The sequence below is a fragment of the Sander lucioperca genome, chromosome 4 (genome assembly GCF_008315115.2).
Source record: "Sander lucioperca isolate FBNREF2018 chromosome 4, SLUC_FBN_1.2, whole genome shotgun sequence".
NCBI classification, from domain to species: domain Eukaryota; kingdom Metazoa; phylum Chordata; class Actinopteri; order Perciformes; family Percidae; genus Sander; species Sander lucioperca.
Window position 1 is genome coordinate 9,752,713 of NC_050176.1, and position 22,318 is coordinate 9,775,030.

Sequence of the window (22,318 nt, forward strand, 5' to 3'; positions counted from 1 at the left end):
GCATTTCTTTCACATCTACTGCAGTCAGATTCACTGTGTTCATTCAGAAGGAATCACTTCACATGGGTAGGCACTTGTAATGACATTTCAAACTTGTTAAGAGGCTAAAAGCACGTTTGAAACTTGCCCTGTTTCAGCCTCCTGGGTGCAAACTGTAGCAGGAGGATAACACGGTGTAGGCAACACTGATTGTTTTCCTTTTTCTCGCTCCTGACAGCACTCCAAATTTACAAACAACAGAGCTACGTGTTGAAATCGACCGGAATTCTCCTTTAAGCTGCAAAAAATGACTTCCACTCCCCTTCCTTTACTTCCCTTTCTTCTTTCCATCTGTCCATCTATCTGTCCATCCACCACCTCTCCTCTACTGTACTCACTGCATGCTATCGAGCAACCATCCCATTTTTATCTTTCTTTCCATCTGCCTTCCTCTCACCTTTTTTCTATCGATGTCTTCCTCACTCCATCCCTCCTTGTAAGTCTCTCATCTCCACTACTGTAATCTATTCTCTTCCCTCCCTCCCTTCCTCCTTCCTCTGTTCCCCTCCCCTCAGTTTGTTTTCACGATGTTTCCAATGTTATGCAAGAGAAACCAGTAATTTCATTGCCATTACCTCACATAAACATGCACCTATCTCTCCTCATTCTCCCATCCCCTTTGCCATGCTCAAGTTCATTTTAGGTTTTCATTGTTATGGCAAGCAGACTGTCGGAATTAGATTTTAGTTATGTTGCCAACCGTGACTGAGTCCTTTCCTCTGTAAGGATATACAGTAGCTGAACCCTGGCAGCTTTTATTGGGGAGCCGAAGGGAAGATGACAGTTGTGCGCCAGGGACCTGTTAAAGGCATACCTTGACATTTAGAGATGTATTGTGGCCAAGCACATGGGAAGAGAAGTGCATGTATTAGTTTTTACGGGCTATACTGTGAAGAATATTGTTGTCATTGTTACTATGTCTTATTAAAACCAAGCATGGCGGGCTAATGAGAAAGCTGTACACAGTAGTCTTTTGTATTAACTGAATAACTAAAAAAAACATTTTTTCCAAAATTTTGTGTGGAAACAGGACTATTGTGACGATAATGCACACATAGGAAGCTTCTTTATATCTAGAGTAACATGAGCTCAGTGGCATTTACACTTGTCCATGGACAGCTCCAAAAACATTCTAATATTCCTATAACGAAAGGATTGTGGCCTAACTGACTATTAGTCATGCCAACTTTGCACCTACTGTACCACCTCGCCTGTTGAAATTTGGGAAATGTGGACTCCCATAAAGCATTACAAATAAACCGTAATTTTCTATAAATGAATTCACCTATCTTGCTGAAACATATCAGTAGTTTTGTCGGTGCATTAGTTGAAGTGACGAAGACATGATGTGATTGTTTTTTTCTTTTGTTTTTTTCCCACTAGGGGTATTGTATTTAACAGCAAAAATGTTAAGAGAAATGATGCTTAGGATTATTATTTTTTTTCCTAGAGCTAGGGGAGGTTGAGTGATTTCATTACTGCATGCTTTACTTGGTGATGTTAATCCCATCTGGGGAGTATATATACAGTAGACACCAAAATTCTACCCATAGGATTAGCACCTGCTATAATCCCCATGTCAACCTCCTCAATTGTACCAATCAACATACCTTTAATCTACAGGGTAAGATAAATGTGGATTGGACATTTTCACACCCAGGACACTTTAGATTGGAGAATGGAAATTAATAATACAGGAGATATTGTAGAATTTGAGTATCTCACTGAGTGAAAACCTCTGGGCTATTAGGGATGACTCAATCTTTAAGGTTACCTCAGTCGGTTACCTGCCTATCTATCTTCAGGTTAATGGCTAATAGATGTACTGCTTTTAACTGCACAGATATTTAAAGGCAACATGAGCATACCTCTGCTCTGCTCCATCATGCAGGAAGTGTGTGTGTGTGTGTGTGTGTGTGTGTGTGTGTGTGTGTGTGTGCTGTGTGCTGTGTGCTGTGTGTGCTGTATGTTGTTTATACAGAGCGCGATGTGCCCCGTCAGCCAATGTGAAATCATTAGTTATACTAATTGGTTCCTAGCTGTTGGAGTTTCTGAATCCCTCATTCGTCTCTTCTCCTTTTTTCCTTGTTCATCTTATCTCCCTCTCTTTATGTCCCCCATCCTCTCTCAACCACTTCTGATGTGACATTTTCTCCTCTGTCATCCTTTCATCCCTATCTTTTCCTCTTCTTTTTGCACTCATAGCTATTTTTTTTGCACATTTTTTCACTTCCCCTCTCCTTATTTCTAAAATGAAGAACATGAATAATGGGGATACTGATGTCTGCTGAGATTACCGCCCAGCCTTGGGGTGTGTGAGTGTGTATGTGAGAGAGAGGAAATGCAAGAGAGCAGTGCTTCCTTGAACAGTGAAGATTGCAGAGTAAATAAATAAGCAAGCATAGCAGTCAATAGAAACCAAGATTGTGTAATGATTCTCGTTTGAAACCCAGCTTGTATCAATCTGAAAATAGGAGGAGTGGACTGAAGGAATGCAGGGAGAAGGGTCAGGAGGGATAGAGGCCAGTGGGGGTCTAGAAATGGGGGAAAGGGAGGAGAGATGATTGGAAGTGAGAGGAAAAGAGAAGTGCTGGTCTTTGAAGAACAAGAAAATCACTACTGTCTCTCAGGGTCTCTGTCTATATCTCTCTTCTTTTCTCTCTTTCATTTAATCGTCCATCTTTCTTGTTTTCATTGACAGTTGTCTCAAAGTGTAATTTTAGTTTGCTCTCTTTCCTCTCTGGAACATATGTACTGTATCTGCCTCTGCTTCTCTCATATTCATTCTCTTCTGAATGCTTCTCCTCTTCCCATGACTGGATTAACCCAACACAGGTTTAATGAGCTGTGGGTTTCCACTGACCCTCCACTCTTCCCGCTCTCTGTGTATTGGGTATCTGACCAGTTACATTATGTAGTAACTATTCTGCATTCTGCCATTTTGGCTAAGTCTCTCTTGTAAAAGAGATATTGTATCTATCTTAAGAGAAGTCCTGGATAAATAAAGGTACATTTTGTGTGCACAGTACAGTGCACACTAGAAACAACACATATCAGCTTTATTATGTTAGACTCAGACATCAATCAGTGCTACTCTGCTGGAATACTATACCCAACCCCAGGTTTGCAATGTGTCAAATGAATTTGTGGTAATGTGATTAAACACAAATCTATTTAGGAATGTGTACCTTTTAAACAATATCAACTAAATGTATAAAGGTCAGCCAATACTTTATCAATAAATCCTGTTCAACAAGCATAAACATGTAGACATGTAGTAAGCGATATTTTAATCTTCTCTGTTTGAAGTCTGTCATCCACCTCCGCTATGTTTTACACAAGCATAGCGTGCTAGCTCGGCTAATAGCACATTTTTACAAACAAAAAGCTGTCTTTGTGAAGTCTAACTGTTTACTGTTACTTATCAAAGTGACACATTACGTTTTGGTAGAAGTAATCAGTAATGTAATTTAGTTACCTTTTTCAATGAGGTAATGTGTAGTAGTAACTGTAACTAATCACTATTTTTCAGTAACTAGCACAACACTGTTTTTGACACATGGTCCTTATGTATAAGTCGACCACAGAGAGTATAGTAATCCCCTAGGGCAATGTGTTCTCTCTTTCTCCATATCCACAACCCCAGTTTCTTTTCTATTTTTTATAAAAAACAACTTTTTTCCCTTTCTGTTTTTCTGTATGCTATTTTAGGCACTAATACAATCCATGTGAGCTCACTACCCTACAGCAGTAACATCAACTTCTGTGCATCAATGTTCATGTTTTATATATTATTTTATTGTCTTTCTTCTTTCTTTGTGTTTGTTTGTCTTTCTTTTGTTCTTCATGCATTGCTCTAAAATCAAAGTTTTCTAAATCATTTCTCTTTTATGTACACAGATCTTTCTAGATGCCAACACCATCAGGCTGGGCAACATTCCCCATGGCAGCGCTGTGGACCCCCTGGAGGGGGCGCCAGCAGGTACTACCTACACCAAACAGACTGTGTACGAGCTTTGTGCCTGCGCTAATGGCAAGCTCTACCTGTCCCCGGCTGAGAAAGGCTCTACCTGCCAAACCACCAGTAACTTTTGTCTCTGGAGCTGAAAATGGGAGGTCAACAGACACCCGGGACATATGGACTATTAGAGTTTGAAGCTAATGCTAGCCAACGGACTTAATCAACATGGATTATGGCTTGGTGGGAAGCTAATGCCAGCTAACGTACCGAATCCACATGGATTGTAGCATGGCAAGAAGTTCATGTCTGTTAACCAATCAAATTATATGGATTACAACTGGGCAGGAAGCTAATATTTGCTAACATACCACATTAACAAAAAGACTGTGGCTTGGTGTGAAGCTACTGTCAGCTAAAGGACTGAATCAACATGGACTAGAGCTTGGTGAGAAGCTTTTGCCAGCTCACCAACCAAATTAATATGGATTGGTCAGTTGCTAATGCTAGTCAAGAGGATGAATGACATGGCGGGAAGAAAAAGCAGGTTAGCTGGTGGGTATGCTGCTATGACGCTACTCATGGACATCAATGGACATTCTCACTCTGGGGCTCTCGTTGGCTGTCTTTGCCATTGTTGAATTGCTGCCATGATGTTTTCTGAAAGTCACAAGGATTACATTTTGGGGTTTCCTGAGAACTGTGAACTCCCTTACTGGAAATCTCATGATTTTGTTAGGATGAACAGATACGGTGATGGACTGCAAACGCGCCAGCAGGGACATGGACAAGGACTCAGTTGGCTATTAGTCATTAGTGTGGACTTTAGTTAAGCCTTGCAGGTAGTTAACAAATAAATCAGACAATGGTTTAGTCTTGTGGGAAGCTAAGGCTAGCTAACGGACCAATCTATACCAGAAAGGCCTTCCCCCTCTCCCCCTTTAGTCTTTTAACCCAAACATTGACATGTGACCCTTCTGTATTAATCTGCACCTGATAGTGAATATGCTGGCCGACCCCACTTTTCATAAGATAACTAATGCAATTAATTGTGCTTCAACGTTGCATTCACCAGCTTTTTCCCCCTTATATTTACATTTTTTTTTTCACATCTACTTTTATCTTATTTTAGTTCTCTTTTCTGAAATATTTTTCGTGTTATCTCTTTGAATCCTGTTGTTTTTCCCTTCAACATCCTTGTAATGCTCATCAGTACCAGATGCAGGGTTTCTCCCCCTCACCACCAAAAGACATGTCTTTTGGTTTCCGTCTCTCTGGAGTCATTCTATCTGGGCATGTGATGCTTTCTCGCCAGACAGAAACAAATGGAATGAAGAAAATGAAAAGTGAAAAAATTAAGGCTCAGGTGGATGCTATGGCAGACCGACCATTTTATGGTATAGGGCCAAACCTCCAGTCAGGCAGAGGCACCAGTCGGGCAACAGCCAGACCAATTTTGGTCTTGTTATGGACCATTATGCATCTTCATCCAGCGTTCCTTGTCGGTCAGACTTTTTTCCTTCTTTTTGCATGACCTTTCTGCTGTTCTTGCTAAGCCCTCTTTCTTCTTGGTCATGTTGGTTTTCTTTGTCATTGAGTAACATTTCTAACCCCACTCTCCTTTTTGTTCTTTCTTCAGCTTATTCTTAATTCAGTATTTTTACCTCCCATTACTCTCTTTTTGCCATCCCAAACTCAAATATCAGGAATAATGCCCCTTTCCTCCCATACTATGCCCCCTTTAAATTTCTGCAACCTAAGCAAGAAAAGTCAAGAAGGTCCAAAATATTGTTTTGGGGGTTATTTTTGATATATAGTCAAATGGGGGGAGAGAGAATCAGTGTAAATGGCCTCGAGCTGGCTAACCTAGCGCCCAACCTCTGCAATGTCTGGAAATCAGCAGATTTGTGTGGCAGAAATCCCTGTGGAAGACATAGTGGATGGAATTGGTTGTATGTCTACGATTGGATTAAGGCCCTGAGGCGTACTTTTTTTTTTTTTTTTTTTTTTAAACAAAGTGATACACAGGTGCCTTTGCTGCTGTTGGTGAAAGCACATTACAGTCTGAACGTTCACACTACCCTCAGTGGACCATCTGCAAGTGTCTCTGGAAAAAACTATATATTTATCGATCTACCTATCTATCTATTTCGTTTTCTGTCTTTCCTCCCCTGCTCTCCTGGTTTTGTAGAACTCTCAGTATATCCAGCTGAAAAAAGAACAATTCAATCCTGGTTTAAAGTTTAATTTTCTGGTGTGTATGGTTTTATTCTTGATAATAAAAAAAGCACAAATTATGCCATGTATATAACAATACCAATAAAATACAAAATAAAATAATATTGTTTTTAAAGAGAATCTCTGGAGTCTTCAGTGTTGTTAAATTTGTAATTATCGCTTTTATGTTTCTGTGTTCCCAAGAGAGATGAAAATGCTTCCCTGATGATTACAATCGTAATAACTATATGTTACTGACATTTCCACATTATTTCATATGATTTAATTTAATTTTCAAAATTGTGTTGGCTTCAGAGGTGTCCTGACACAATTTACAGACAAAACATCTAAAAGATGTAGCTTTTACTATACAAATTGTTATTGTATTTACAAATCTGGATACCAATCCTACTTCTGTGAACCTTTAGGCTGCAGACTCACCGTTTCCTCCTTCACAGTTATAAAATGAAAACAAAATAATTCTGAACAATTCAGACACAAAGAAGGATGTTCTTTATATTAGCTTAGTTCTTTTTACAATGTGTGTAGTTTTGGGGTAGGCATTGCTTTACTGACATAAGTTGTTACTTGAAGCACACACTAGTGTAGGAAATATGCTACTCACCACTGAATCTGACTTAATGTCCTGCCCACAACACTATCTGACTATCTTTTACTGTATTATGTTGAAAGTTTCTAATTTAAAAATAGACACATTGTCCCCTTACTTGTATGACAGTATAACAGTGGTTGACTCTTTGTGTTGCAGTGTCAAATGGCAGCATTCACATGAGCTGCCCTGACAAACTTATCTATGACACTACCGCACACACAAACATACACACTCAAACACACACACACACACACACACACACACAAAGCAGAGGCAGAGTATTGTCAGTGGATAATGAAAGTGTGTATTTTATTTGAATGACAAGCGCCGTCAAAGCAAGCAGAGGACTGAGATAATATTTTCTCATTTCCCCTTTGCTTGTTGAGACACGTTACTGAGAAGAGGAGAATGGTTTGGTTAATCACTACGTATGAGAGAAGAAAGGGGGGGGGGGCAGATGGAAATAGAAAGAGGATGAATGATGGTGGAGAGGTGGAGGTGAGATAAGGTGCTCTGTTTCCATGAATGGCCAATACATTTTTGGTCATTTCATAACCAGGGGCACAACTGTGAAATATGTTGGAGTGGAAAGACTGTATTATCAGTAGTTGTGTTGTGATGGCTGTCGTTAGTAATGGCCGCTTCTCTCAGCTTCTTTCAGCTTCTCTCAGCCTTCATAAATATACCTGCCTGCTAAAGCATACTGACAGTTCTCATAAAGAGAGTACAAACAGGCTGACCTAAGAGATTAAGGAAAAGGAAAAAGGGTCCAAATGTGGTCTAGGAAATGCAAAAAAGTAAGGTGTGATTGTATGGCTCCCCAAACATGCCATGAATGGCTGTTAATCTTCCTCTCTATGGTGAAAACACTCCTGGAGTTCTCAAAAGCCTGTACACCATGTTCTCTTTGTAATGACATGCATCGACGGCTCTGTTTTAGTTACAATTCTGTATATTTTAACGTTTGATTAAGTTTAATGTTCGATGTTAGAAAGCATGCATTAACACTACAATATTGCTACTCAAAAGGAAAAAGGAATAATCTGTTTATGAATGCATAGATTGTTGTCTTCCAGAAATAATAATGTTTACATGACTGGAGCACTGAATTTTGGTTCTGAAAAATATAATCTTGTTATGAGTCCAGAAACCTGGCCTTGGTAGATGAGGATAGTGCAGAGTGAAGTATGGTGGTCCTGAGGGAGTATAGTGATGTGGAGAGGAAATAAAATTTTAAAACTGCCCGATGATCTGTGTGATCTACTGCTGCATCCGCAGTGGAAGTGTAAATGGGGCCTCTGTTTTCATTGGTTTTATGGACATTTGAATTGTTTATTACAAAAAAAAGTAATCATAAAGCCTTACAGAAGGGTATATTTATATATAAAGTTAGGGTATATAAAGGGTATATAAAGTTTCTTTGAATGTTAGCAGGCTATATATAGTTGACTGACTTCAGACTGATCTTATAGATATAAATGTTGCCCTTTATTGTCTACAGTCATGAACGCATTTTGTATATGCTACAACAGTTTTACACAAATGCACACATATGTGTGCGTGTTTGTGTGTGTGTGCGTGTGTGTGTGTGTGTGTGTGTGTGTGTGTGTGTGTGTGTGTGTGTGTGTGTGTGTGTGTGTGTGTGTGTGTTCGAGGAAAAGGGAGGAGTACCCAGGGCCCAAAAAGATGCTGGAATAAATAGCTGTGGATGCGGGGAGGGGCCCATAGGGAATGCCTTTTATGTTCTGGTGAGTTATTTTTTTGTTTTTCCTGTATTTGCAACGACTGTAGCTTGTGTATAAATGCTGTAGCTGTTAGATGATTTGCTTTTTGTTTGTTTTTTCTAAATGAGCCATTTACTTTTTTTGCCATCACAAATAATAAAATGTATCAATATTAAAAGAAATGTGCATATTTTAATTTATTACAGTTTTTTAGGATCGCTATGACACCTTTTTCAATACTTACTTACTTAACAACTTTCCTAAACTCTTAACACATTTAGCACAACATCTGTCTGCGTAGGCTATACAATTAACACATTTCTTGTTGCTTTGACACAAAATGCATACAGTTAACACAAACTTACAGTTTTTTCTGATCACTATGACAATTTTTTCAATACTTTTAACAACTTTCCTAAACTCTTAACACAGTTAGCACAACATCCGTCTGTGTAGGCTATACATTTAACATATTTCTTGTTTCTTTGACACAAAATGCATACAGTTAACACAAATGTAAAATGCTTGAACTTCTTTTACACACATGTCAGAACAGATAACATCACGTATAGGCTAAAGTGAAAGTGAACAGCTGTTCACAAATTAACTTAAATATACCCCCTCCATTTTATTCCATTGCTACTGAGAGACAGCTGATTGAAGTTATGCAAATAGATCAATCACAGCTGATTGATATCTAGGAAACACACTCAGGTGTTGAGGTTCTTTCAATCGCATGATCATATGTTACTGTACTGTAGTAGTACATACAGTAAAAGAGGACCTATTTGGGCTGATTTTGTGTGGAAAATGAACAATACAGATGAACACAAAGAAAGTAAAAAAATTGCTGCACGAGTGAGAGGAAGACGAGTACCAGGACAATTCTGTCTCTGTCTTCTTTTTTTCATACAGTAAACCGTACATTCTATAAAGCTACTCTGAGATGGGTCATTCATTTTTTGTATTGAATTTCTGCAGAAAAAGAAACAAAATGCATGCATTTACTAAACCCAACAAAACAAAAATGTAGAGAGGCTTCAAGAGAAACTGCAATGTAAAACACAATCTATGATCAATACAATATACTATTCTAATCTATTGTATAAGGGCAGACCTGACACATATGAAATAATTTAGTTTCTGTAATTCCATCTGATGTTAGTGTTTTGTATGACATTGTGCAGTGATTGACTAAATGTTCCTGTTGGAAGAGAACATGTGATAGTGTTTTGGAAGAATTATTTGATTTTGAGACATGTTTGCATTGTTTTGGTGGACATAGTGTATTGTGTTAGTAAATTATTTTATTTTGAAAATTAGTGTTAGAGTTTAGTTTTCAATGTGTGATTTTGAGCATGAAATTAACTGTTTTGTCAATTGTGTGTTGTAGGTGTGTTGGTGTGTTAAGAGTTTGAAAAAATTGTCATAGCAATCGGAAAAAACTGTAAAATGCTTGAACTTCGTTTACACACAAGCTCCACCAAGACCAAAACAATGGATTATTATTGACAAATTTGCAAATGCTTTCACACTGTATGTCAGAACAGATAACATCATGTTCTAAACCTAACTTATAGGCTAAAGTCAAAGTGAACAGCTGCTCATATTGTAAATTGAAACACAAATATATCCCCTGGATTTTATACAGAAACAGCTGATTGAAGTTATGCAAATAGATCAATCACAGCTGATTCCCTTCTAGGAAACACACTCAGGTGTTGAGGTTCTTTCAATCGCATGATCATATGGTAGTACAGTAAAAGAGGACCTATTTGAACAATATACTGTAGATGAACACAGAAAGTAAAAAAATGCCTTCACGAGGGAGAGGAAGAGGAGTACCAGGACAATTCTGTCTCTGTCTCCATTTTTTCATAAACTGTACATTCTATAAACTACTCTGAGATGGGTCACTCATTTTTTGTATTGAATCTCTGCAGCAAAAGAAACAAAATGGTAGCTGGGTTGGTTCAGTGGGTAGAGCAGGCACATATATACTTGGAGGTTTATGCCTCGACGCAGAGGTCCAGGGTTCAAATCCGACTTGTGACGATTTCCTGCATGTCTCCCCTCCCCTTTCTCAACTAGCTGTCCTGTCAAATAAAGGCGGAAAAGCCCAAAAAATAATCTTAAAAAAAACAACAACAAAACAAAAATGTAGAGAGACTTCAAGAGAAACTGCAGTGCAAAACACAATCTATGGTCAATACAATATACTATTGTCTGTTGTATAAGGGCAGACCTGACACATATCAAATAATGCAGTTTCTGTAATTCCATGTGTTGTTAGTGTTTTGTATGACATTGTTCTATGATTGACTAAATGTTCCTGTTGGAAGAGAACATGTGTTAGTGTTTTGGAAGAATTATTTGATTTTGAGACATGTTTGCATTGTTTTGGTGGACATAGTGTATTGTATTAGTGTATTACAGTTTTTCTTGATTGCTTTGACACAGCAGTCAACTCAAACTCCACATTTTTCAAAACAGTTAACACACAGGCTGAAACAGTGGCACTCATGGTCAAAATGACACATTTTGTTTGCAAAAGGCTCTAACTGTGCCAAAACATTTAAAATATGCAACAAAAGAAAATGTTGCCTTCAAACAACACAACTTGCAAACAAGTGTATGAGCTCTTCCAATCAACCATTACACAGTGGACAACAAAATACAAAATACAGCACTCACTGCGAATCAGTGCACCATTGCTTGTTATTGTAGCCTATTACTCTACGTAGCTTTCATGCCAGTGACATTTGTTGACAAATTTGCCTTCTTGCAAAGAATTGGATCCAGAATCAGAAATGCTTTGATGCACATTTTATTGATTCCATTGATCCTTATTTTGAAACTGTGGCTGAAATACTGTAAATATTACACAAAATACATGTAAACCAAAATAAAATCTATTAGAGTATAAGAAATTAAGAAAATAAAAATAAAATCTATTACAGTAAAGTATAAACATCTATTACTGTAGAGTATAAGAAATAGCCACTATTGAAACTCAGTCTCTTCTGTCTTAGACCTCTTCCATCCATGTTGGCAAAGAACAACACAGACGCTGCACCTTTAAGGCCTGCAGACTGATTGCTAATTGAAGATTTGTGTGAAGGAGTGTCAAACAGGTGCTTCAGTGATTTCATACTGATGTAGGTAGTTTCTAATAGTTTGGAACAGATGGTTTCTGTTTGATTACCATAGCTAAAACAATGGAGTTTGGACTGCTTGAATGACATCCATGTTAACTGTTCTGCAAAAGGGTGGGGAAAATGTGTCAATCCAATGAGAAAGGGTTAACACATTTGCAAGCGGTGTCTTCTGCTCTGCTGAGACAGTGATGATGAAAACCGAATGTATCCCAGTTTCTTTAAGCAGGTCAAAGCAATCAAGAAAAACTGTAACTGTTTTGCCAATTGTGTGCTGTAGGTGTGTTGGTGCGTTAAGAGTTTAGGAAAGTTGTTAAAAGTATTGAAAAAATGGTCATAGCGATCGTAAAAAACTGTAATGCAGTGACACTATGGCAATAACAAAAAATGCTTCCTTTATTTCCACTTGTAGCTCTGAGTATTGTGGAGATGAAGCCTCTCATCATTAGTGGCTGTGTTGGGGAAAATGTGACATTCAAATGCACAGAGTGGAACTCTTGGACAAATGTAAAACCTTTTGATAAGTACGTTTGTTATGGACCATGCTCGGAAGACAAACACATCATCATCAAAGCAGCATATGGAGAGACTAAACATAAAAAGAGAATGAAGTTGACTAACAGAGCAAAAAGTTTATTTGTGACTTTCACTCTCCAAATGTCAGACTCTAAGACATATTACTGTATTACTGTATTGTATAAGGGCAGACCTGACACATATCAAATAATGTAGTTTCTGTAATTCCATGTGATGTTAGTGTTTTGCATGACATTGTGCAGTGATTGACTAAATGTTCCTGTTGGAAGAGAACATGTGTTAGTGTTTTGGAAGAAGTATTTGATTTTGAGACATGATTGCATTGTTTTGGTAGACGTAGTACATTGTGTTAGTGTATTATTGTATTTTGAAAATCAGTGTTGGAGTTTAGATTACAATGTGTGATTTTGAGAATGAAATGAACTGTTTTGCCAATTGTGTGTTGTAGGTGTGTTGGTGCATTAAGAGTTTAGAAAAGCTGTTAAAAGAATTGAAAAAATTGCCATAGCGATCGTATAAAACTGTATTGTGGAGTGGACATATTTGACAGTGATCCATTAATAGAGGTGAATCTTAAAGTTACAGATGGTGAGTTAATGCTCTTCTTTCCTATTTTAATTTTTTTATTTTAAATACCACCCCTTTGTCAAAAAGTAACAAATGTTCAAATTAGTGATACATTAATATACTGTATACTGTGTCTGTTATTTTCAGCTGAGGCTTCCGATCCCCAGACAACTAATTTTTTGTTTCACTGATTACTGATATGTCTACGTCATACACAACCCTTATTACAACAACTTATGCAACACAACAGGCCGGTATGAAGTGTACTCATCTGAACATGATACATACGTTTTAATTTTAAGTTAAATGAAAATGCAGAGTTTAAATAATATGTCCATTACTATGAGCTGAGACATTATTTTATTTTATTTAACCTTTATTGATACAGGTAATCTCATTGAGACACAGGGTCTCTGTTGTAAAAGAATATGCAGTTAAATGATGAATGGAAGTAAATATACGTCCTCAACAGGGTTACACATGCTAACTATTTTAATTATATACTGTACTTAACTGAAAACACAAGTCTGCCTAATCAACCCGTTCTCACTCCCAACTCGTAAAACACTGATGTTGGGTCAATTGCTCTCAGCACCAGATACCGACGCAAAAATCACCCTTTAGCGTCTGTATGGAACACACCGGGCACAGCAGCAGCTTGACCGCGGCGCTGTAAGATGACGTAGTATTAGGAGCGACAACGGTAGCGAGTAGTATGAAAGAACGAAAATCTGCATAATGAGGTTGAGTGGTGGATGGGTCAAATAACACAGAGACTGGGGTTCGTGTCCTGTTCTTGTCCAGCATGTCACTGAAACGTACATTTTTGTAACCCCACCCGTCATCTTTTCCTGAACCTAACTGTCCCATTCTTGTGCCGCATGTCAGTTAAACGTACGTTTAGAGACGCCAAGAGTTCCGTCCAAGCGCGTCTAAATATGACGCTAAAGGAGACTTTTTGCGTCAATTACAAATGCCAAAGGCACCTGACCAAGCATCGCTTTTTAAAAAATATTATGATCAAATAAACCCATGTTTAAAACATCCTCTTTACTAAACATGTGCTTTCCTTAAAATCTTGACATCTTAACATTTTAATTGAATGTCTTATTAGTACACTTAACTAGACCTACAGTATAACTATGAGGATGTGAGTAGTGAGCTGCAGTTTAAAGTGTAATGAAACCTGTTACTGTAATATCTCTCCTTTTCTCTCTTTGGCCAGGAAAGGTACCTCATTGGATTGCAGGTTTGATTTTCTTAATAATAACCACAGTGATGTGCGGACTGATTCTTATTTGGAAGATGAAGAAGAAACAACCGAGTAAGATACAAAAACCAACTGTGTACAGTGGCGGTTGGTGTGATAAATATTATTAAATATCTACCCCAAAAAACACGGTTATGAATATAAATAAGTAACGATATATAGCATGTGCATCAGACGTTTAAGATCGGTTATTCTATGTGTTTTTCAGTGGAAGAAGAAGATGCAGGAGAGGTGAGTTTTTGCCATTTTAAATCTTTCAGTGAACAATGTGTGTGGCAATGACATGCTTAAATACTGCCTGGATATATAGATAACCACAATTGTGTTCCTGGTAACAGTAGTTGTTGCATCTGCTGAAGTATCATTATCATATTATGCTCTTGTTCCATGACTTCTCTTTTCCACTATTGCTTGTAGATACTATCCTTAATTCCTTTTTTGGTCTCTTTGCAAATGTCACTTGCAGAGTGCAGGTCCTGATGGAGTCTACCAATCACTCCACCCGTTGACGATGGATATAGACCCAAGTCTACAGCACTCTTACACCCACAAGGGTGTAAGAGTGGCACTCCACACGGCTATGTCATAACATTCAATGATCAATGCAGCAGGAGCTATTGCATTACTATTACATAGCCGAACATTAAATGATTGAAAAAACAAAAACAAACATATGTTCCACTCTGACCTAAAAGCTACTAACCTTAATGCCATTTGGTTCTCTTTACAAAGAGATGTGGCCCCTTTGTAAATACAGTATGGTGAACAAATGTGTTATCTGTCAATTACTGTAAATGCATATTTATTATGTAATTTGACACTAGTCTGATAGCATACAGCAAATGTTATGTCCCCACCGAGTGCAGGTCCTGGAGTGTAACAGCCTACACATCCACAAAGCTATGTCACAAATTTGATTTACTAATTGGCTGACTAGTCTAAACTGTCCCACATTTATGGATTAAAATGGATCTGATGAATGTCACTGAATGTGTATCCTCCATAGCTCTTGTCAGTTTCCACATGTATTCTATTCTATTCTATACCTTTTTTTCCCAGAATGCTGCTCTGGATTCGAATGTAGTGGATACAAGTAGTGGCCCATAGATTTGGATTCATTGAAATGAACACAGAAGTATGCATACTTGTTTTGCATATGTTTTTTACTTGCATAGGGAATTCATGCTTTGTGAGCAAAAATCTGTTAAAACGGCCATGGGGGCTCATCTCAAATTGGGGATTTAGAGTTGGTCCCCACAAAGTAATTGATTACATTTTAGGATTAAGAATTTATATTTTGTAAAGGTTTGTGTTAAGGTTGTATTAGGCATGGGGTGTGTCATGTGTTTCACAAATATTTGTATGAAAGTGATTTGTTTTTACTTAAAGTGGACCTATTATATAGCCTTTTCAAGTTCATACTTGTATTTTGTGGTTCTAACATGTTAACATGCTTTACTGTAAATAGTTGCATACCTGTTCTCATTTCTATAGGGTTTGAATTATGGACACCGCTGTAAAGTGACTCAAGTTGGGCTGGACTCTTAAACGTACGGTATACTAGCCGCATCCAAGGTGGCGCACACCATCGTGACGTCAAAATATATCCTGCCTGGCGCGCCCAGATTTATGGCGCGCAAGCAGAGGTCGCGCACGCCTCGACAAAGTGGAAACAGGAGGCCTGAACGAGTTCGCCAACAACCGGATGCCAGGACTCTCAGAGTGACTGCAAGTCTCACTTGTAAACTTACTGGGTTAAGATGAGTTATTTTATGGTGAATGAAAGGCTTGATCCAACGAAGTAGGTCATCGAATCAAATCGAAGTATTGACGGCAATGCTGCTGCCAGTTCTGCCGTTGTTTAACTTTTTCTTCTTCTAGTCCGTACAAAGAGCAAAGTCGGTAGCCTTTGCTCATTAGCGCCACCGCTGTTCAGGAGAAGACTGCAACTAGTGTCGCGAGCACCAGCACGGGTATAAATAGTCACGGCGATCCCATGACGTCACATATGCGCGCCAGCTGTGCTGCGGTTACTGTAAAACACGCTTTAGTCCAGCTTCTCCTTTATGGTCAAACCGTGGTTGATCACATGATCAATAAGTGTGCCTATCTCGTTTTGTGTATCCATCTGTATCCTTATTTGTAAATGATTCAACAGCCACTGAAGTAAATCAAATTTTTCTGGATTTTATTTGGAAAAATAAGTCACATAAGCTTCCAGTAGTAAAGCATAGGTCTTGAAGTCCTAGATTTCAGTGTCATTGTGGACACCTTCAAAGTGAATTGGTTAAAAAGATGTCTTAAAAACCCTGAGTCAATTTGGTATTTTATCCCAAATTATATTTTTAAAGCAGCCATATTATGCTCATTTTCAGGTTCATAATTGTATTTTAAGGTTGTACCAGAATAGGTTTACATGGTTTAATTTTCAAAAAACACCATATTTTTGTTGTACTGCACCGCTCTCTCTCACTGCTGCAGCTCCTCTTTTCAGCTGGTCTCTGTTTTAGCTACAGAGTGAGACCTCTTTTCTTCTTCTTCTTCTGTACTATCTTTGATTGCACTGCACATGCCCAGTAGCTCAGATGTAGATCATGTCAGCTAGCTAGCTCCATAGACAGTAAAAGAAAGGCTGTTTCTACAACTTTGGTCAGTTACAAGGCAGGATTAGCTGGGAGACTTCTAAATGAGGGCGCACATGTAAGTAGTTCTTTTGTAGATTATGGTGAACTTGTGTGTGTTGTAGCAGTGCTTTGCTATTGAGAACGAGGTAGCATGCTAGCGTTAGCATGCTAGCGTTAGCCATAGCGTTAGCATGCTAACGCTACAAGCTAATGGTTGCGGTTAGCCTGCTCGTTTCGGCTTGTGACGTCACAAGCCGTGCCGATTTTGAACAGCTCACCCGGAGACTGAAGGCAGGACACATTCAGAAACTGTATCTCACTCTAAACAGCATGGGTGGATTTTTTTCAAAGTTTGTATGTGTGTGGAAGCACCAGAGACACAACATAACACCCCAAATCCCAGAAAAAGTGATTTTTTTCATAATATGGGCACTTTAACAAAATTGGAGGTCTTTCCTTCATTTTAAAATGTAATTTTCTGCCAAATTAATTTATCAAAATTCCATCAGCAAGCCCTTCTAGCTTGGAAGCTAGCTTTTGTCCACAATTTTTTACTGCACAGGACTTTCCTATGAGACAATTGTAACATACTTATTAGGAACAAATCCTTTTTTTCCCCCTAATTGGTTCCAAAGAGATTTAAATCACATTCTTAATCTTTTCGATGAATCTGATGATATGCTATCCTATGAACAGTTTATGAATGTACACAGTTTTCCAATTCCTTTCAGAGAATTTAATTCTTTAACTCGCACAATTTTTTTTGGACAGATTTGGAGTCTTACTTTTTTGAACCCACCAACTTTGTCTTCTCCTTTAACCTTAAAGATATCATCTGTTTCTACGATAATTCAGGAAATGGTGCTCTTCAGTATCTAATTAATTTCATTATTCTGTATGCAAAATTCTATATTCTATATATATTCTATATAATTTTCATCATTCATCTATCTACTTTTAGCGACTTTTGGAGCTGGTGCTAGCTACTTTCATTGGAAAAGAGTTGGCAACACTGCTCCACTGTGTTGTTTCACTCTGGAGCCTGAGACTGACTGCAATGGAGTACATAGCAAGACTTTATACCGTGAATCTTGAATTAAGGCTTCTAAAACAATTACTACACAACTGGAAATGTTCCGGCAGTAATGTGAGCCGATATTGGGGAGAAATGACCAACATTGGCAGCCAAGATTACAGCTATCTGACGTTAGCATGCAGCTACTTAAAATTCACCAGTTGGCTAACGTTAGATTGTTATGGAATGGAGCAGCACATTCTATCATCAAAAATCACAGATAGAGGCTTCTAAACCAAATATTACACAACCAGACATGTTCCGGCAGTATGCGAAAATAGGTATACAAAGTACTAAAGAGAGCACTGTTTTGTATGAAGTACATCAGCGTGTTGTTGCTGCTTTGAAAGATTAATTCAAGTGGTCCATGTTTGTATCATTTAGTTGCAAAAATGCCATTTTGAAAAAGGATTGTTACGTTTAGATTGCAGAGCTTCATCTCGACATAGAAGTGAGATATTTATCTCCAAGTGTGGTGTCTTATTTGGCTTGTTTGAAGAGTTTTGACACAGTGAGCTACATTCTGCAACAAGTGTGTAAACAATCAGCCCAAACTGTATTTCTAAAGACCACAGAAAAACTTTTTGTGCTACTGTGGTTTTAAGTTTCCAATTCACACCCATACACATTGTCTTTCACATTCAAAGTGTGTGTGTGTGTGTGTGTGTGTGTGTGTGTGTGTGTGTGTGTGTGTGTGTGTTCAATAATGGGAGGAGCTTCAATCTTTGAAAAGGCTAGAAGAAGGATAAGTTAAAAACGTTTAAATACCTACACTGTAAAGACTGTGGTCGGACTGACCTGATCATTTCTGTACGCTTGTTTGTTGTTCTTTGATCGTCATTTTCACAATGACAAACATCTTTGCGTACTCTTGTCTTCTTTCTGGTGAGTTTTTTTCTGTATTCTCTGTATTTGCACCGACTGCAGCCTGTAAATGCTGTAGCTGTTAGATGATTTGCTTTGTGTTTGTTTTTGCTAAATGAGCCATTTTAATCGTTTACTTTTTAAAATAAAGTTTTGCTATCACAAATTATAAAATGCTTCAATATTAAAAGAAATGTGCATATTTAACTTAATTTATACACTGAAACTATGACAATGACACAAATTTTTCCTTTATTTCCACTTGTAGCTCTGAGTATTGTGGAGATGAAGCCTCTCGTCATCAGTGGCCGTGTTGGGGAAAATGTGACATTCAAATGCTCAGAGTGGAACTCTTGGACAAATGTAGAATCTAATGATAAATACTTTTGTGATAGACCATGCACAGAAGACAAACACATCATCATCAAAGCAGCACTTGGAAAGACTAAACATAAAAATAGAATAAAGTTAACTAACGGACCAAAAGGTTTAGTTGTAACCTTCACTAATCTCCAAAAGTCAGACTCTAAGACATATTATTGTGGAGTGGATAGATTTGCCCGTGATTCATTTATAGAGGTGAATCTTAAAGTTACAGATGGTAAGTTCATGTTCTATTTTATTTTATTTGATTAAAAGCAGGTTTGGTAACTATTTCCAATATACACTTTTATTATATTTTGTTGATTGTCTGTACACCCTGACAGCAATAAATAACGTATGCGCTCTGAAAAAGGTGCGAAATAGATCCATCATCTGTAGCTGCTGTAATCCTGTAAAAAGGCAGCCAATCACTGCCTCGCTGTCCGCTTGAAAAGAACCAATGAAATGCCTCCTTGCCTCGCTGCATGTACTCTACCCCTCCCCGGTCTGAGCCTGAGGTCAATGTGCGTTGCATTGCTAACAGTAGTCATCTTTGTTTAAATATGCGGTATGACAACATTAGGTGTTTGTTTACCGGTGAAGGAGACATGAAGTAAGATTGCAGTCATTTCTCTGTTTTGAAACAGCGATGTAGCGGTGCTCGTGCATGTCTGTGTGTGCCCCGAGGGCAGAGAAGGTTAGGCGGAGCCCCCAGGAGATGCTACTTTTAAATCTTGCTAGCTTTTCAACGTTACCAACTCTGCCTTTAAATACCAGTCTTTTGTCAGAAAGTAACAACTGTCCAAATTGTTGATTAATTAATATATACTGTTTCTTATTATCAGCTGAGTCTTCAAGTCCCAAGACAACCCCTGAAACGGTCATTGTTGGTTCTACTCTCTCATTGGCTGTATCAAACAGCTCCCATGAGCCTTTAAGCAGCTCAGAAACGACAACTGATATGTCTAAATCATACACGACAACAACACCTACTGCATCAGCAACACAAGGAGCCGGTATGAAGAGCACTTATCTGAACTTACATATCATTTTATATATAACTTCTATATAGACATTTTAATGTTAATTGAAGTTGCAATTAAAAGTATTAAAAAAAGGCCAGGTGCTGCAAATAAGAACATTGTGAAAACAATGCTTGATTGGTGCATTGCATAAAGCACAGGAAGAAAGACACAGTAGCACAGTTTCCCAACTGCTTTAACATTTTGAAATAATAATGAAATTGTTTCTGTAAATATGAGGAAATTATAATACAATAAACTTATATTCAGATACCCAGCCATTGCAAGTATAACATAATTTGTGAAATGTACCATCCCCATGCCACCAATTTTGATATTTTGAAATTTTCTTCAATATTCTGTATATACATTCAGGTTCCAGTGTCCTGTGAAAAGCAAGTTTTAGATTATTAAAAGATTATTTTCCAGTAAAGAAGATACGAGAAGCAGGCTGTGCTTAGTAATATGAAGTGTGATCAAGCTTTTTATATATTTCTTCCTCTTTCTCTGTGTTTGTCCAGGAAGTGTACCATATTTGATCATAGGTGTCATTGTCATAATAACCATACTGGTGGTCTTACTGAAGCTTATGGTGAAGATGAGTATGAAACAACTGAGTAAGGCCAAAAAAAACACCAGAAACATTTCTACATCAGTGAAGCCTCTACCAGACAAACATAATAAATGTTGTTCTATATGTTGACAGAATTTGCGTCGAGTGCTGATACACCAAAGGAAGCCGTACCAGATGTGAGTTTTCTTTCATTTGGTTCTGTGGAGGGGATGTGGTTTCTGTGTGATCTTTCACAGAAACAGCCTGCTTGAAGTTGTTACAAATACATTCTCTCAGCCTGTGTGAGAGAAGAAAAAGTCCAACCCAATATTATTACTGTACCTTTTGCATTGAACCTAACTTTTGAATTATTATTATTTTAATTACAAAAGAAAGAAGAACCTTAGATGTCACTGGATGATTATCTGAAGGCTTGTATCAACAATCTGACACATTATATTTACAAAGCTACACATAAAATAAACTGGTCACATCAACAGCAGTCTTTAATCATAGTTTAGAATGTTCATGCCCTGCATACACAGCGCATATTACAGCACATAACACCGTTTATGATTTGTTCATACTGTACTAGCAGCATCATGTATTAATGTGAAAGAAGTAAATGAAGTAAAATGTGGAAGCTAGGATTTACCACTTGTATGCACTGTGTCAAACAAACTTGTAAAAAACTTGGAAAATGCTAATTGTACAGTATACAATATTGGGTTTCATTGCCATGGTGATGACAAGGGTGTGAAATCAGGGAGACTATTCCTTTACTTTAAAGGCTCTAAAGCTGTGGGTTTTACAGTAACCTTTAATTTGTTGTGTGTGTGATTTATTTAACAACATAACATATTTTATTTTAATTGCAATTTAATGTTGTAATGTAATAATGTTTTTAATTCAGTGTTTTCAGTGTTTCTTACAACAGTTTTGTTGTTTTCAATTTCAAGGATGTTGAATATGATGAAATCAGACCTGAGGAATGGACTGACCCAGACTTTATCTATGCTAATTATTCCTTCCACCAAGAATCTGCAGCTGAGAGTGGTAAAACTTATTCAAACATTTCTTTAAATTCAACTTCCAGGTTTGAGGTCAATTCAAGGGGGGCGTGTACAGAGAGCAGAGTCACAGATCCCCCATGTAACTTAGTGTACTCTTTTTTGAGCGACGTTGTTCAACTTCCCAAAGAGCAAACTTGGCAATCTGACCCAAATCAATCTGAAAGCAACGGAAATGACTCCCTCTATTCCCTGGCTCGCTAACACAGGCAACCTAAAGGAGGCTACCATGGTCAAAATGGATAAAACTGAACTTTCTTGATCATTTGGATTATAATTCTTTCAAAGAAACGTAGAGATCAGGACAGTGAAGAAAAGGAAAGAAACAAATTAGCAAATGTACACATGATCCAGTTTCTCATCTAATAATAATAATAATAATTATGATTAAGATTATATCCAGGCACAGAATTACCGTTATATCTCCTGTCACTAAGTCTGATTCTTATTGTTTGCTATGTGACTCCATTACTTGAATACTTAGGCCGGCGATAGACTGGATGTGTGGCGGGAGCGAGGCGTTTCTGTTGCGTATCAGCTGCGTGGCAGCTGCGTGGAGTTTTCTATGTCTTTGCACACCAGAAACGTGTCTGACGCATCACTGCTGCTGCTAGCCTTGTCTGTACACATGTATGTTTCTCATTTCCCCTGCACTCAAGCAGTAGTA

General features: G+C 37.9%; 2 protein-coding genes across 2 annotated transcripts in view; both read left to right on the top strand.

Moving 5' to 3' along the window:
• Window positions 1–6,000, top strand: part of LOC116042663 (zeta-sarcoglycan) — a 416,236-nt gene extending 410,236 nt beyond the window's left edge. The window contains exon 8 of the mRNA XM_031288953.2: window positions 3,940–6,000. Within this exon, the coding sequence (XP_031144813.1) occupies window positions 3,940–4,146 (207 nt within the window). The 3' untranslated portion in view covers window positions 4,147–6,000. The remainder of the gene's footprint in view (window positions 1–3,939) is intronic.
• Window positions 6,001–18,440: 12,440 nt separating this feature from the next.
• Window positions 18,441–21,945, top strand: LOC116042902 (CMRF35-like molecule 9). Its single transcript, XM_031289378.2, has 6 exons — window positions 18,441–18,664; window positions 18,912–19,244; window positions 19,852–20,022; window positions 20,550–20,645; window positions 20,735–20,778; window positions 21,541–21,945. Exons 1-6 carry the CDS (start codon window positions 18,628–18,630, stop codon window positions 21,853–21,855), a joined length of 996 nt encoding a protein of 331 aa, XP_031145238.2. The 5' UTR covers window positions 18,441–18,627; the 3' UTR covers window positions 21,856–21,945.
• The last annotated feature ends 373 nt before the right edge of the window (window positions 21,946–22,318 follow it).

Bases quoted from the DNA above. Each gene is read 5' to 3' on its own strand.
- LOC116042902 (XM_031289378.2), top strand. From the start codon at position 18,628: ATGACAAACATCTTTGCGTACTCTTGTCTTCTTTCTG. The intron at 19,245-19,851 runs GTAAGTTCATGT...TCTTATTATCAG, and splicing joins GAATCTTAAAGTTACAGATG to CTGAGTCTTCAAGTCCCAAG. The intron at 20,779-21,540 runs GTGAGTTTTCTT...TTCAATTTCAAG, and splicing joins CAAAGGAAGCCGTACCAGAT to GATGTTGAATATGATGAAAT.